Genomic DNA, 17,846 nt, shown 5'->3' on the forward strand with positions numbered 1-17,846 from the left:
TGTTAAAAAAAAAAAAAAGTAGATATATATTTTAAGTAAACTAACAACGCCGAGATCAAGAGTCGCATGCTCTACCGACTGAGCCTGCCAGGCACCCCAGAACCTTTGATTTATAACTGAATAATCAGCCTGTCCTATTCTGGTGTCCTTCGAGATTGTTTTAGAGAAGAGGTTTTGGCTCTCTTATCTGAGGCCAAGACCTCTGAAGCATCTCTTAAATAGTTCCTCATATTACTTGTCTATTTCCTGAGAGATGCGTCTATAGAAACACTCAACTACAATTTCTTGGAAAAGGGGCTTTCATCTGGTACCCCTCTACACCAGTCCTCACCTGTAATGTACAATTCTCATTCCTCTTCAGAAACTCTACAAACCGATCCACCACTCCTGGAGTGTTGATAACTTCATCTATTGGAGGACTAGGCTCTGGAAGAGGGGAGAAAGGAAAGAGAGGAAAAGTCAGGAGAGATTTCGGCTGGTGCATTCACTGGGGTCGGTTTATCATCCTTCCTAGGTAGTCCTGACCGTCCTTATCAACATTTCCAAACTCCTTTTTGGTGAGGTGGTTTTCACAATAGTCGGTCATTTTTGAACTGTGTGATCTAGTTAGGATGCTAAAGAGAAAACCAATCCCTAATTTAGGTGTACTTGCCTTTGGCTTCCTGAAACTAAGCAAGCAAGTAATTAAGGAAAAGAAAGCCCAAGAAATGGGCAACCCTAGTCTAAATATTTCCCTTCTAAGAAGAGCATTCTTTTCTCGGCAGGACTGCTTCATTTACTGAGACAAGAAGTATTTTTCCTATCATACATCACATCTTTATTGAGTACAAACTATGTGCCAGTTCCAGGTACTGAGAACACTACAGCGAACAAAGTCAAATGTCTCTGCCCTTACAGAGCTTATGTCCTAACGAGGAGAGACTTTCTATTATATTAATAAGTATAATGGGGAAAAAAAAAGAGGTAGGGCAGGGTAAGATTAAGAATGCTGAGAGTGAAGGGGATCTGCTTTTTTATACAGGGCATCAGGGGAGGCTTGTTGAGAACCTAGAATATGATCATGCAAGTGGGGAGTCGTCACAGGTATCTGCAACCAGAGGATATCAGGCAGAGGGAACAGAGGGAACAAAGGTAAGAATGTGCCTGGCTTGTCCATGGAACACCAAAGCAGTATGACTAGAGTAGAACGAGTGAAGGGGAACAGCAAATGAGGTCAGTGAAAGGAAACATAAGGTTAAATCACGTAGGGCCTCCCTGGGGAAGACCAGGATTTGTACCTTTGGAGAGCAGTTTCCGGAATTTCTGTGTGGTTGCTAACTGTAGGTCAGAATCATCAGAAAAGAGCATCTCCACCATCTCTCGTGTGATCACGCTCTCCTAGAACATAAGACAGATTTAAGACTTGGCAAACCAACACTAGAGCTAGATATGAGCACACACCCCTGCTTGGCATCCTGCTTGTTAAAGAGTTGAGGGCAAGAGGATGGCATAACAGCAGGCTCAGGAGAAGGTGTTTGTTTAATTCATGGCTGCTTCAAGTTGGGATATTTGAATGATTCCTAACCTCTGAGGCAAATAAGGGCTTCCCTTAAAATGTTTTCTCAGGTGTCTCCATCACAGATGTAACCCTACTGATTCTTTAAGCCAACCAGCTACAAAAGGGCCCATGGAAGAAAGAGCTTAGCATGGTTGTTGCCAAAGCCACTGGATGATGTGAACTGCCTGTTCTGTACACGTTGGTACTTCCCAGGCCTTCCTGAAGCACATGTAAGGGCCTTACCCCAGTGGTAGAGCTCACATAGGAGTCCATGAGGAGATTGTCAAACATGGCGGCTTCTTCATTAATCAGCTCCACATTTCTCCGTTTAAAAAGCTGAAAGTAAAGAAAAGATATAGTGGTAAAACTACTCACTGTAATAAAGAAAACAAAGAATGATCCGATGTTAAATTATGTCAATAATTGCCAAGGAAATGCTAGGATAGTTGAGACAATGCCAAGCTTAATATATGGACATGGAAAGATATCTAAGCACTTGACTGTTTTATATCTAATTGTTTGACGTTTTTTAGAGAACATTCTCTTTTTTTTTTTAAAGTAAGCTCTATGCCCAAAGCAGGGCTTGAACTCATGACTCTGAGATCAAGAGTCATATGGTCTACCGACTGAGCCAGCCAGCCAGGTGCCCCTAAGAGACCATTTAAAGATTTCTGTGCCCTTTGTATAAAAGGTGATGGATATAAAAGGCTTTGAAGGAAAGGAGTAACAGTAAAGCAAGAGGGTGGGCACAAGCAGGTTAGGTGACAGCATCTAGACCGGGGCAAGGCACCAATCGGTTGGTGGTGTGTGGTGGAGCATAGCTGATAAGGCATTCATACAGTCTCAGTCCTAGGGAGACTTCCAGAGAATGGACTGAAGACATAGAAGTAAGGCAGTCCAGAATAGCTGATGAACCTCTTAAGGCGCCAGGCCTAATGCTGACTGTAGGGGTGAAGAAGAGAGAAGGCAACAAGGGGCTAGAACTAGAATGTTATACAGAAGACATACATGATGTCTACGTTGTTCTAAATTGTGGAAAAGGAGTAAGGGACTGGTTCTTTTCTTCGAAGCTTCCAACACTTCTCTACAATAAAGAAAGCTGGATGAGTGGCCCCAGAGCTAAGCTGTTTTCCCAAGGGGAAAGGAAGAATAAATGCAAGGAGCAGCCCAACCATGGCAGCTGGATCATTTCCCTGAACAGTATGTTTGAGCATATTCAGGTTAACCTACTTGTTGTTCCCGTTTCTGCTTCCGGAGCTGAATGCCCTCTTCCTCTCTTCTTCGTCTCATTTCCTCAGGGTTTAGGGCATTGTTCTTATAGCTCTTCATTCGATAATTGTCTTTCCCTGGGCTCGCCATGGTCTCTAGAAAAAGAGAAGATACAAATATAAAGGCTCTTAAGAGGACAGCATTTCCTTTTCACTGGGCTTCGGTTCCACCCGGCCTCCCAACCCCCCCTACTCAGGGGGACTGAAGCTCCTCGAGGAGGGCTGATAATCTCAATAACTTAACACCTGACATCTCATCTTTAAAACATGGACATAACTATTCCTACTTCAGAGAGTTGTGGGAGGGATTAAATAGGTTAATACTACTGTGAAGTATTAGAACGATGCTAGGCCATATGGTAAATGGTCACAAGTTATGATCCCTCTATGACAACAGAGAAAACTTGACTTGCTCAATAAACTTGAAAACATCTAATTCAGTGAGATACTGTTATCTTTAACGTCCACCATCTATCTTTCAAATTAAAAAAATTTTTTTTAATTAATTCTGTAATATTTGATAAAAACGAAGAGATGAAATATAATGTTACCAAGCAAAATAATACAATGAACATCTGTAAACCCACCACCAAATCTAAACTAGAACATTACCAATATGCCTGAATCTACTTGTGGGCTCTCATTCTATCACAGGCTCCTCCAGCCCCACCCCAACTCCAGGCAAAAGGAAAATGCTATCCTGAATGGCATGCATGTTGAGAAAACATCTGCCCAATATCTAAGTCTGAATAATAGTCTGTCATTCAGTCACGTAAAAATAGCGGCAATTAAAAAAAAAATTCTCGGATAGTTAACAAGTAGTGTTCTATTAATTACAGTGTTATATCAGCGTACAATATAGTGATTCAACAACTGTATACACTAGTTAGTGCTCATCAAGGTAAGTGTGCTCTTAGTCCCTTTCACCTATTTGACCCATGCCCCTGCCATCACTTCCTTTCTGGTAACCATCAGTTTGTTGTCTAAGTTAAGTCTGTTTTCCAGTTTGTCTCTTTTTTCCTTAAAAACAGTTTCAATTTATAAAGCGTCTAATTTAGCTAGTAACTTAATTACCACAGGCGATCTTCCTCCAGACACATTTTCAAAGGTTGGATTTGTCCTGTTGCATCAAGGACATAGCAATTTTTTTCCCCAACAGTGAGTGAGCTAGTGGCAAATATACAGACTACTAGTACACTTTGGTGCCACTGTGTTGATTTGTGCTAAGACACCAGAACTTTTCCCATCATTGCTTTTGTACTACTTTTGCAGTACAAATGTCAAAATAGTAAAAACAGCAAATAACATCTTTACAACTTTTTTCCAGCTATAGAGATATAAGTGATCTATAACCTGTTTTTTTTTTTTTTTTAAGTTTATTTATTTATCCAGAGAGTGAGAGGAAAGGAGGGGCAGAGAGGGAGGGAGGGAATCCAGTGCAGGTTCCAGGCTGACAGCTCAGATCTCAAGAACGAGGAGATCATGACTGGAGCTGAAATCAAGAGTCAAATGCTTGACCGAAGGAGCAACGAACGCATGCGCGTGCACGCACTCGCTCTATCTACATATCTACCTACCTACCTACCTGTCTACCTAAGTAGGCTTCATGCACAGCACAGAGCTTAACATGAAGCTTGAACTCATGACCCTGAGATCAAGAATTGGATGCTTAACTGACTGAGTCACCCAGGCACCCCAAGAGAATACTAGCCAGCCTTTATTTTTCTCTTAGCAACCTTAAAGTATATAATACAGTGCTGTTAACTGTAGTCACAAGCTATACATTAGATCCCTTATTCACTTTACAACCAAAGTTTGTACCTGTTGACCACCTTCATCCATTTCCCCAATCCCACCCCTGGCAACCACCAATCTACTGTTTCTAGGAGTTTGGTCTTTTCAGATTCTACATGTACATGTATTTGTATTTGTCTTTCTTTGCCGCTTAGCTCGTTATTTAATTAATCTATTTTCATAATAGCCATCGTAACAGGTGTGAGGTGGTATCTCATTGTGGTTTTGATTTGCATTTCCCTGATGATTGGTGATGTTAAGCACTTTTTTCATGTACCTGTTGGCGATTCTATGTCTGCTCTGGAAAAACGTCTATTCAGGTCCTTTGCCCATTTTTAATTGGAGTACTTGGGGGTTTTTGTTGTTGTTGTTGTTGCTGAGTTGTATGGGCTCCTTATATATTTTGGATACTAACTCCTTATCAGATACATGGTTTGCAAATATTTTCTCCCATCTTATAGGTTGCCTTTTCATTTTGGTTCAAGCTTTCTTGTTTGATGTAGTCCCACTTGTTTATTTCTGCTTTTGTTGTGTTTTTGGTGTCATATCCGAAAAATCATTGGCAAGAACCAAGGTCTTATTTCCCATGTTTTCTTCTAGGAATTTTATAGTTTCAGTTTCTACCAATTAAGTCTTTGATCCATTTTGAATCAGCAGATAACATTTTATTTTTTTTTAATTTTTATTTTCAATATATGAAGTTTATTGTCAAATTGGTTTCCATACAACACCCAGTGCTCATCCCCAAAGGTGCCCTCCTCAATACCCATCACCCACCCTCCCCTCCCTCCCACCCCCCATCAACCCTCAGTTTGTTCTCAGTTTTTAACAGTCTCTTATGCTTTGGCTCTCTTCCACTCTAACCCCCCCCTTTTTTTTTTTCCTTCCCCACCCCCATGGGTTTCTGTTAGTTTCTCAGGCTCCACATAAGAGTGAAAACATATGGTATCTGTCTTTCTCTGTATGGCTTATTTCACTTAGCATAACACTCTCCAGTTCCATCCACGTTGCTACAAAGGGCCATATTTCATTCTTTCTCATTGCCACGTAGTACTCCATTGTGTATATAAACCACAATTTCTTTATCCATTCATCAGTTGATGGACATTTAGGCTCTTTCCATAATTTGGCTATTGTTGAGAGTGCTGCTATAAACATTGGGGTACAAGTGCCCCTATGCATCAGTACTCCTGTATTCCTTGGGTAAATTCCTAGCAGTGCTATTGCTGGGTCATAGGGTAGGTCTATTTTTAATTTTTTGAGGAACCTCCACACTGTTTTCCAGAGTGGCTGCACCAATTTGCATTCCCACCAACAGTGCAAGAGGGTTCCTGTTTCTCCACATCCTCGCCAGCATCTATAGTCTCCTGATTTGTTCATTTTGGCCACTCTGACTGGCGTGAGGTGATATCTGAGTGTGGTTTTGATTTGTATTTCCCTGATGAGGAGCGATGTTGAGCATCTTTTCATGTGCCTGTTGGCCATCTGGATGTCTTCTTTAGAGAAGTGTCTATTCATGTTTTCTACCCATTTCTTCACTGGATTATTTGTTTTTCGGGTGTGGAGTTTGGTGAGCTCTTTATAGATTTTGGATACTAACCCTTTGTCCGATATGTCATTTGCAAATATCTTTTCCCATTCTGTTGGTTGCCTTTTAGTTTTGTTGGTTGTTTCCTTTGCTGTGCAGAAGCTTTTTATCTTCATAAGGTCCCAGTAGTTCATTTTTGCTTTTAATTCCCTTGCCTTTGGGGATGTGTCGAGTAAGAGATTGCTACGGCTGAGGTCAGAGAGGTCTTTTCCTGCTTTCTCCTCTAGGGTTTTGATGGTTTCCTGTCTCACATTCAGGTCCTTTATCCATTTTGAGTTTATTTTTGTGAATGGTGTGAGAAAGTGGTCTAGTTTCAATCTTCTGCATGTTGCTGTCCAGTTTTCCCAGCACCATTTGTTAAAGAGACTGTCTTTTTTTCCATTGGATAGTCTTTCCTGCTTTGTCAAAGATTAGTTGACCATACATTTGTGGGTCTAGTTCTGGGGTTTCTATTCTATTCCACTGGTCTATGTGTCTGTTTTTGTGCCAATACAATGCTGTCTTGATGATTACAGCTTTGTAGTAGAGGCTAAAGTCTGGGATTGTGATGCCTCCTGCTTTGGTCTTCTACTTCAAAATTACTTTGGCTATTCGGGGCCTTTTGTGGTTCCATATGAATTTTAGGATTGCTTGTTCTAGTTTTGAGAAGAATGCTGGTGCAATTTTGATTGGGATTGCATTGAATGTGTAGATAGCTTTGGGTAGTATTGACATTTTGACAATATTTATTCTTCCAATCCATGAGCACGGAATGTTTTTCCATTTCTTTATGTCTTCTTCGATTTCCTTCATAAGCTTTCTATAGTTTTCAGCATACAGATCTTGTACATCTTTGGTTAGATTTATTCCTAGGTATTTTATGCTTCTTGGTGCAACTGTGAATGGGATCAATTTCTTTATTTGTCTTTCTGTTGCTTCATTATTAGTGTATAAGAATGCAACTGATTTCTGTACATTGATTTTGTATCCTGCATCTTTGCTAAATTCATGTATCAGTTCTAGCAGACTTCTGGCGGAGTCTATCGGATTTTCCATGTATAATATCATGTCATCGGCAGATAACATTTTAATCTTCACTTCCCAGGTCCTCTGAAATATTGTGCAGATCACACTTTGAGAACTCTAAGAAATTAATTGCTGGGCTGTAGGCAGGTTAATGTTAAACTTGATGAACTAGTACCATGTTGCCTTCCATGTGATGCCAACATTTAAATTTTTTTTCATTTCATTAAGAGAAATTTTAATTTATATTTATATATATTTTTTTAATGTTTACTTAGTTTTGAGAGAGAGACAGAGCACAAGCAGGGAAGGGGCAGAGAGAGAAGGAGACACAGAATCTGCGGCAGAATCAGCTCTAGACTCTGAGCTGTCAGTGCAGAGCCCTATACAAGACCCGTGAGATCATCACCTGAACCAAAGTCGGACACTCAACCGAGCCACCCAGGCGCCACTTTATTTTTCAATATAATTTATTGTCAAGTTGGTTAACATACAGTGCTCTTGGTTTTGGGGGTAGACTCCCATGATTCATCACTTACATACAACACCCAGTGGTTGTCCCAACAAGTGCCCTCAATACCCATCACCCATTTTCTCCTCTCCCCTACCCGCCCCCCCCCATCAACCCTCAGTTTTTCTCTGTATTTAAGAGTCTCTTATGGTTGGCCTCCCTCTCTGTTTGAAACTATTTTTTCCCTTCCCCTCCCCCGATGGTCTTCTGTTAAGTTTCTCCAGTTCCACATGAGTGAAAACATGTATCTTTTTCTGACTTCTTTCACTTAGCATATCATCCTCCAGTTCCAAACATGTTGCAAATGGCAGGATTTCATTCTTTCTCACTGCCAAGCAGTATTGCATTGTATATATAAACCGCATCTTTATGTGATGTCAATTTATACTATCCTAGCAATACACAACAGGCTTCTGTTGATATATAGCTTATTACCTGGAATTTTCACTTTTGCCAATCTACTCTGTATAGTAAGGTCTTTCACTGAGATAGGGATTTGCACATCCCAGATTACTAATGAGGTAAGATTTCATGTTTATTAGCTATGTTTCTCCTGTAAAAAATCCATTTGTGTATTTTGAATATTTTTCTATTGAATTATTAGCCCCTTTCCTATTAATTTGTAGCTCTTTAGATATTCTAGTTGTTAATCACTTGTTGGTTATGTGTGTTACATATATCTTCCAGCAGGGCACCTGGGTGGCTCAGTCAGTTAGGCATCCGACTCTTGGTTTTGGCTCAAGTCCTGATCTCAACGGTTCACGAGTTCAAGTCCTGAATCAGGCTCTGTGCTGACAGTGTGGAGCCTGGTTGGGATTCTGTCTCCCTCTCTCTCTGTCCCTCCCCACTTGTTTTCTCTCTCTCTTTCAAAATGACAAACAAACAAACAAACAAACAAATAAATAAAGTGTCTTCAAATATCTTCCAGCAGTTTGAAGCTTTTTAGTTTTTTTGATTTTCACCTTATGGAGTTAACAAGAAGTTTTTCATTATAATGTAATTAAAAATGTTCTTTTATTCTTAACTTTTTGTTATTTAATAAATCCTTTAATGCTCCCAAAGTCAGAAAGATAGCTTCTTATGTCTTCAAGAGATTTTATTTATTTGGTATTATTTTTATTTTTCCAATTTATTTATTTTTGAGACACGGAGAGACAGAGCATGAGTGGGGGAGGGGCAGAGAGAGAGGAAGATCCAGAATCCAAAGCAGGCTCCAGGCTCCCAAAGAGTCCAATGCAGGGCTCGAACCCACAAACCGCTGAGATCATGATCTGAGCTCAAGGTGGAACGCTCTAAATGACAGAGCCACCCAGGCGCCTGCCTCTATGTCTTCTAGAGGTTTTAAAGTTTGCCTTTTACATGCAAATGTTTCATCTATGAATTTATGTCTATATATGAAATAGGGATTCAATTTCATTTTTTTGCATGTGGAAAATCAACTGTCCTAGCACGGTTTATTTACTATGCCACTCCTATCGTCAAGAAAATCACCCTCTGTGACCAAGTTTAGTGTTAGAATCTCTACTATTGGTCAATTTCTATCTTGCTTCAATCACATTTTTTTAAACATATATATTTTTTGTAACGTTTATTTATTTTTGAGACAGAGAGAGACAGAGCATGAATGGGGGAAGGGCAGAGAGAGAGGGACACAGAATTGGAAGCAGGCTCCAGGCTCTGGGCTGCCAGCACAGAGCCTGACGCAGGGCTCGAACCACAGAGCACGAGATCGTGACCTGAGCTGAAGTCGGACGCTTAACCGACCGAGCCACCCAGGCGCCCCTAAACAGATTTTTAAAAATTAAAGTTTATTTATTTATTTTGAGAGACAGCATGAGCAGAGAAAGGGCAGAGAGGGAGAGAGAATCCCAAGCAGGCTCCACACTGTCAGCGCAGAGCCAGACGCAGGGCTTGAACTCACGAACCACGAGATCATGACCTGAGCTGAAATCAAGAGTCGGACACTTGACTGAGCCACCCAGGAGGCCCTTAACAGATTTTATCTTATTTATTTATTTAAACATTTATTTATTTTTGAGAGAGGGAGACAGAGTGTGAGTGGGGTCAGGGCAGAGAGAGAGGGAGACACAGAATCCGAAGCAGGCTCCAAGCTCTGAGCTGTCAGCACAGAGCCTGATGTGGGGCTCGAACTCATGAACCATGAAATCATGACCTGAGCTGAAGTCAGACGCTTAACCAACTGAGCCACCCAGCCGCCCCAACAGATTTTATTTTAAAGTAATCTCTAGACCAACATGGAGATCGAGCTTAACCCTGAGATCAAGAGTCACATGCTCTATCCCTCCAATATCCCAGTTTTTTTTTTTTTTTAACGTTTATTTTTGAGACAGAGAGAGACAGAGCATGAATGGGGGAGGGTCAGAGAGAGGGAAACACAGAATCTGAAACAGGCTCCAGGCTCTGAGCTGTCAGCACAGAGCCCGACGCGGGGCTCCAACTCACAGACCACGAGATCATGACCTGAGCCGAAGTTGGCCGCTCAACCGACTGAGCCACCCAGGCGCCCCTATCCCAGTTTTTAAATAAAGTTTTAACAAATCTCTTCATTTGGTAGAGCTGGTCCTCCAATCATAAACCTTGAGAAGTGGGCTGGCTCTTTTTTGAGTTTCAGAAAATCTGTATCAGCTTGCCAAACCTTAAACAAATGCTATTGGGATTTAAATCAGAGCTACTGTTACCAGTATTGAAATTCCATATTCACGAAATGAGGTCATGTGGGTCTTTCCCTCACCCTCCCTTTTTTGGTTTGATTTCCTTTTTATTACTATTATGTTTTTTTAAATGTTAATTTATTTTTGAGAGAGACAGAGCGTGAGTTGGGGAAGGGCAGAGAGAGAGGGAGACACAGAATCTGAAACAGGCTCCAGGCTCCGAGCTGTCCGCACAGAGCCTGACATGAGGCTCAAACCCATGAACGTGAGATCACGACTTGAAACGAAGTCGGATGCTTAAACGACTGAGCCACCCAGGAGCCCTTAGTTTGTTTTTGTTAATGCTACTCAATAGATTTCAAATTTTCTTCACAAATGGTGCGCCTGGGTGGCTCAGTTGCATCGGTTAAGCGTCCAACTTCAGCTCAGGTCATGATCTCATGGTTTGTGAGTTTGAGCCCCACTGTTAAATATTATCCAATCATTTTTCTGCATCTACTGAGATGATATATGGTTTTTCTCTTTAAAAGGCATAATGAATGAACTGAACTAAGATTCTTTTTTTTTTTTTTTAGGTTTTTAAATTTTTTTTTTTTTCTTTTTGAGAGAGAGAAAGGGGGAAGGGACAGAAACAGTGGAAGTGAGGGAATCCCAAGCAGGCTCCACACTCATTGTGGAGCCCTACATGGGGGTCGATCTCATGAACCGTGAAATCATGACCTGAGCCAAAATCAAGAGCTGGACGCTTAACTGACTGAGCCACCCAGGTGCCCCAAACTATAGATTTCCTTTCCTTTTGAGAGAGAGAGAGAGAGAAAAATAACTAGTGGGGGAGGGGAGAGAAAGAGGGAGAGGTAGAGAATCCCAAGCAAGCTCTGCATTGTCAGTGCAGAGCCTGATGCAGGGCTTGAACCCATAAACCTGAGATCATGACCTGAACTGAAGTCAGGCACTTAATAGATTGAGCCATCCAGGTGCCCCAGACTACAGACTACCCATGATAAGCCCCACTTGGTCAGGATAAATTACACCTTTTATATACTGCTGTTTATGTTTTAATATTGTTTAGAATTTTTGTATCCTTATTCATGAGTGACAAAAGAAAAGTATAGGAGCTTCTCATATTATTCTTTGGTGTAATTATCAAAAGAAGTATCCCCTCTTTTCCTGTTTTCTGGAAGTAAGAAGAGTTAAATAACTTATTTATTAAAAATTTGGCAAAACTCCTACAGCAATTTCTTACTCAACACATCTCTGGAGGCAAGGGAAACAAAAGCAACAATGAACTATTGGGACCTCATCAAAAGAAAAAGCTTCTGCACAGTGAAGGGAACAATCAGCAAAACTAAAAGGCAACCGACAGAATGGGAGAAGATATTTGCAAATGACATATCAGATAAAGGGTTAGTATCCAAAATCTATAAAGAACTTATCAAACTCAGAATACAAACAATCCAGTGAAGAAATGGGCAAAAAACATGAATAGACACTTCTCCAAAGAAGACATCTAGATGGCCAACTGACACATGAAAAACTGCTCAACATCACTCATCATCAGGAAAATACAAATCAAAACCACAATGAGATACCACCTCACGCTTGTCAGAATGGCTAACATGAACAAGTGAGGCAACAACAGATGTTGGCGAGGATGTGGAGAAAAAGGATCTCTTGCATTGCTGGTGGGGATGCAAACTGGTGCAGCCGCTCTGGAAACAGTATGGAGGTTCCTCAAAAAATTAAAAACAGAACTACCCTACGACCCAGCAACCACATTACTAGGCATTTATCCAAAGGATACAGGTATGCTGTTTTGAAGGGGCACATGTACCCCAATGTTTATAGCAGCACTATCGACAATAGCCAAAGTATGGAAAGAGTCCAAATGTCCATCGATGGATGAATGGATAAAGATTTGGTGTGTGTGTGTGTGTGTGTGTGTGTGTGTGTATACATATATACATACACAATGGAGTATTACTCAGCAATCAAGAAGAATGAAATCTTGCCATTTGCAACTATGTGGATGGAACTAGAGGGTATTATGCTAAGCAAAATTAGTCAGAGAAAGACAAATATATGACTTCACTCATATGAGGACTTTAAGATATAAAACAGATGAACATAAGGGAAGGGAAGCAAAACTAATATAAAAACAGGGAGGGGGACAAAACATAAGAGACTTTTAAATATGTAGAACAAACAGAGAGTTACTGGAGGGATTGTGGGAGGGGTGGATGGGCTAAATGGGTAAGGGACCTTAAGGAATCTACTCCTGAAATTATTGTTGCACTATATGCTAACTAATTTGGATGTAAATTTTTATTAATGAATTAATTTAAAAAATTGGCAAGACTCCTCTATAAAACCACTTAGATCTGGCATTTTCGTTGTGAGAACAGTCTTTGCTGCTAATTTAATATATGTCATGATTATAAGGCTAGTCAGACATCCTATTAGAGTCACTTTTATTAAGTTGTGTTATTCTAGGAATTTGTCTTTTCAATGGTGTGCATAAAGTTGTTAATGTTCTTTTTAATTTCCTTAGTTACTTGTAGTTCTTTTTTTTTCATTTCTAATATTATTTGTATCCTCTTTTATTCTTTAGAAATCTTATGATTTGACTAATCTTAGTCTTCTGAAAGATCCAATTTTGCCTGTTAATCCTCTCTCTACTGTATGATTTCTTTCTCTTTATTACTTTTCTTTCTTTTTTTTTTTTTTATTTTATTTTATTTTTGGGACAGAGAGAGACAGAGCATGAACTGGGGAGGGGCAGAGAGAGAGGGAGACACAGAATCGGAAACAGGCTCCAGGCTCCGAGCCATCAGCCCAGAGCCTGATGCGGGGCTCGAACTCACGGACCGCGAGATCGTGACCTGGCTGAAGTCGGACGCTTAACCGACTGCGCCACCCAGGCGCCCCACTACTTTTCTTTCTAAACTGTGTACCTAAGTCATTAATATTCAGACTTTGTATTTTACTTATTATCTTCCTAAAAGTCTTTTTAATTTCCTTCAAAATAATATTTTCATTGTAATTCACTTCTGAATACCAAATTTCCCTTGGTTTTATTTGAACCATGAGTGTTTTTTTTAATCAGTAATGTTTGGGGACTTACTTTTCTGTTATTATTTCTTTAAAAAAATTTTTTTTTAGTATTTATTTATTTTTGAGAGACAGAGCATGAGCAGGGAAGGGGCAGAGAGAAAGAGGGAGACACAGAATCCAAAGCAGGCTCAAGGCTGTGAGCTGTCAGCACAGAGCCTGACACGGGGCTTGAACCCATGAACCGTGAGATCATGACCTGAGCATAAGTCAGATGCTTAATCGACTGAGTTACCCAGGCGCCCCTCTGTTATTTATTTCTAATATAATTAATCACACCGTGATCAGAGTCTCAAGGATTCTTTTAAATTTACTGATCTTTCTTGAGTTATGACTGGGCTATGTCCTGATAAACCCACTGTTAAGATGATCCTGGTTAAGTTAAAAATACACTTAATACACGTAACCTACTGAATATCATAGTTCAGCCTAGCCTACCATAAATGTGCTAAGAATACTCTTTCAGCCTGTAGTTGGCCAAGCAAAATCATGCAGCACAAAGCCTATTTTATAGTAACATATTCACTATCTCATGTAACTTACTGAATACTACACTGAAAGTGAAAAAAGGAATGGTTGTATGGGTACAGAATGATTTAAGTTTATCAATTGTGTACCCTTGTGATCACGTGGCTGACTGGGAGCTGTGACTCACTGCTGCTGGCCAGGATTGGGAATGAGTATTGTACCATATGTCACCAGCCTGAGAAAAGATCAAAATTCAAAGTAATGCTTCAACTGAATGTGTTTCCGCTTTCATATCATAGTAAAGTTGAAAAATTGTAAGTTGAACCATCATAAGTCAGGAACCATTGGGGCACCTGGGTGGCTCAGTCGGTTAAGCATCCGACTTCACCTCAGGTCGTGATCTCACGGTTCACGTGTTTGAGCCTCACGCCGGGCTCAGCCTGCTTCGGATTCTGTATCTCCCTCTCTCTGCCCCTCCCCTCCTCATGCTCTGTCTCTCAAAAATAAATAAACATTAAAAAATAATAATAAGTCAGGAACCATCTATATCGAGATTTGCTTTTTCGGCTCAATATGTATACAAATTATGTAAGTGCCCCATGTGTGCTTGAGAAAAATCTGTATTCTTTAATAGTTGTGCATGGCATTCTATTAACCATATGTCCATTAAATCAAGTTGTTCACCTTGTTATTCAACTCTTCTATTACTTTACTAACTTTTTTCTTGACTTATCAACAGTAAATGTATCCATCTCACCCTGTAGTTTTATTTTGCTTTATATATTTTATGACAATTTTATTAGAGGTACATACATTTAGAACAGTCTGTCTGAACACCAGTTCCTGTTGTTGTTGTTTTTAAATTTTTTTTTTCAACGTTTTTTATTTATTTTCGGGACAGAGAGAGACAGAGCATGAACAGGGGAGGGGCAGAGAGAGAGAGGGAGACACAGAATCGGAAACAGGCTCCAGGCTCCGAGCCATCAGCCCAGAGCCTGACGCGGGGCTTGAACTCACGGACCGCGAGATCGTGACCTGGCTGAAGTCGGACGCTTAACCGACTGCGCCACCCAGGTGCCCCATGTTGTTGTTGTTTTTTAATTATTCCTTATAATTCCTTTTTGTCTTATTTTGTTAGGCATTACAAATATAGCTATCACTTCCATTCCAGCCATGGTGGAATAACAGGGATTGGATTTATCCTCCTGCTGTAAACCTGTTTCAGGTATTGGACACAAGGCACTGAAAATCTGTGATCCCCAAGAGGGTGAGCCCTAACTTATCTCCTTGGCTTTCTGCCTGGAGGCACGTTCTAGACCACTGAGCAGGAAGACGGTTACCAAAGAGCAAAGCAATCTCACTAGTTGAGGAAAGAGATCAAGGAGATTAAGACAGCTGGAAATTGTGAGGCAGAGTTCCAGAGAAGAGCAAAATACATGAAAAAAAAGCTCAGGAAATCTGCTTGGGGTTCCCTTAAATCTGGGATAGAGACTAAGGATGTACAGGTGTGAGGTGAAGAAGCTTCACGAGTCAGGCAAAGAGCAACGGGGAAGCTGTAAACTCAACAGTTCCCAGAGCTCACACAGGGCTGGAAAGCATTTGATGAATCAGAATGGAGATTCCTCACTGATCACTCAGGGCATACAGTGAACCCTAAAAAGGGCTATGCCTTAAGAGTAAGATCAAACTATCCCTAGAGGGGTGCCTGGCTGCCTCCATCAGAGTAGTGCGGGACTCTTGATGTTGCGGTCGTGAGTTCAAGCCCCACGATGGGTGTAGAGATTACTTAAATATATAAAACTTAGGGGGGGAAAAGTCCTTAGACAAGACTACTAACAAAGCTTCCAAACAACACTTCAACTGATCAAGTGGGCAGAATGTAACAACTACCTATAAGGCTCTACATCCTTCAAAAAAAAAAAAAAAAGACAATAAAAATTACATCAAAAATCCAATTAAAAACTTGTAGATATGCCAAGAAGCAGAAAAACATGACACACCCACAGAAAGAAGAAAAATCAATCGAGACAGACCAAAAATGATGCCACAGTGGCTCATGCGATGTTTATCAAATGCCTAATTTATCTGTAGCTGCATTCACAGGGGAAAAAGTGGGGGGTGAGGAAAGTTGACAAAAAACTTATGAAGAAACAAGGAGTGAAACATTTCCAAACTTGATCCCATAAACCCAAGAAATCATGATAAACCTTAAGAATGGTAAAAACAAAGAAAATCACACTAAGGGACATCATAGTCAAATTCCTGAAAACCAGTGATAACGAAAATCTTAAAAACAGCTAGAATGACTCATTACATGCAGAAGACCAAAGATAAGAATGACCTGACTTCCTGTCAGAAACTATGCAAGTCAGGGAGCCTGGGTGGCTCAGGTGGTTAAGCAACTGACTCTTGGTTTCAGCTCAGGTTCAAGCCCCACATCGGGCTCGGGCTCCATGCTGGCAGTGTACAGCCTGCTCAGGATCCTCTCTCTCCCCCTTGCTGTCTGCCCCTCCCTCCCCTACTCTCTCTCTCTCTCTTTCAAAATGAATTAACTTAAAAAAAAAAAAAAGAAACTATGCAAGTCAGAAGATAATGAAATACGAAATTGTATTGAAGGAAACCTGTCAAACTAGAATTCTATACCCAATGAAAATACTTTCAAAAAATGAAAATGAAATAGGAATCGACTTCTTCAAACAAAACCTGAGACTTTGTCTCTAGCAGACAGGCATTGAAGAAATACTACAGCTGGAGTGCCTGGGTGGCTCAGTTGGTTAAGTGTCCGACTTGGGCTTGTGTCATAGTCTCACAGTTTGTGAGTTCGAGCCCCATGTCAGGCTCTATGCTGACAGCTCAGGGCCTGGAGCCTGCTTCGGATTCTGTGTCTCCCTCTCTCTCTGCCTCTACCCCACTCACACTCTGTCTCTCTCTCAATTGAAAATAAATAGAGGCACCTGGGTGGCTCAGCTGGTTGAGCGTCTGACTTCGGCTCAGGTCATGATCTCCCAGCTCGTGGGTTCGAGCCCTGTGTCGGGCTCTGTGTTGACAGCTCGGAGCCTGGAGCCTGCTTTGGATTCTGTGTCTCCCTCTCTCTCTGCCCCTATCCCACTCCCATTCTGTCTCTGTCTCTCTCAAAAATAAATAAACATTAAAAAAAATTTTTTTAAAGAAATACTACATTTAAGTAGAAGGAAAATTATGCCAGATGGTAACTCAGATCTTCACAAAAGGAAGGATACTAGAAATGGTAAACATGTAAGTACATATAAAATAAAGTCTTCCCATTAAGAAACTTCTTTAAAGGTAATAAACCAATAATGGAGATAAACAGGGAAGTATGGCCCATTTGAAGGGACAAAATAAATTGACAAGAAACTATCCCTACTACTAGAGATAGTAGACAAAGACTTTCAAACGACTGTCTTAAATACAAAGAACTAAAAAAAAAAAAAAAAAAAAAAAAAAAAAGACAAACAACTAAAGGAAATCAGGAAAGCAATCCAGAACAAAATGAGAACAACAAATAGAGAAAGAATCAACCAGAGGTTCTGGAGTTGAAGGGCGTCTGGTTGGCTTGGTTGAGAGGAGCATGTGACTCTTGATCTCGGGGTTGTGAGTTTGAGCCTTATGCTAGGTGCAGAGATTACTTAAATTAATTAATTAATTAAAAAAAAAAGGCAGTTCTGGAGTTGAAAAGTAAGTAAAGTTAGTTGAAAAATAACTAAAATGAAAAATTCACTAGAGGGGCTCAATAGCACATGTGAACAAACAAGAGGACCAACAAACTTGAAGACAGGAACACAAATTATGTACTCTGAGGAGAGGAAAGAGTGAAAAGTAACAGAGCCAATGGAGTCCATGGAATTCCAACAAGCATATCCAAAAAGTATTACGGGAG

The 17,846-nt window shown here is 40.5% G+C and overlaps 1 protein-coding gene across 2 annotated transcripts in view; it reads right to left on the reverse strand.

The window, feature by feature from the left end:
• The window catches only part of KPNA6 (karyopherin subunit alpha 6), a 69,359-nt gene that overhangs the window by 13,051 nt on the left and 38,462 nt on the right, over positions 1–17,846 (reverse strand). For both annotated transcript variants that reach the window (XM_049617607.1, XM_049617606.1), the window contains exons 2-5: positions 2,768–2,901; positions 1,781–1,873; positions 1,278–1,377; positions 332–426 (exon numbers count right to left, since the gene is read on the reverse strand). In XM_049617607.1, the coding sequence (XP_049473564.1) occupies positions 332–426; positions 1,278–1,377; positions 1,781–1,873; positions 2,768–2,901 (422 nt within the window). The remainder of the gene's footprint in view (positions 1–331; positions 427–1,277; positions 1,378–1,780; positions 1,874–2,767; positions 2,902–17,846) is intronic.

The sequence above is a fragment of the Panthera uncia genome, assembly GCF_023721935.1.
Source record: "Panthera uncia isolate 11264 chromosome C1 unlocalized genomic scaffold, Puncia_PCG_1.0 HiC_scaffold_4, whole genome shotgun sequence".
NCBI classification, from domain to species: Eukaryota; Metazoa; Chordata; class Mammalia; order Carnivora; family Felidae; genus Panthera; species Panthera uncia.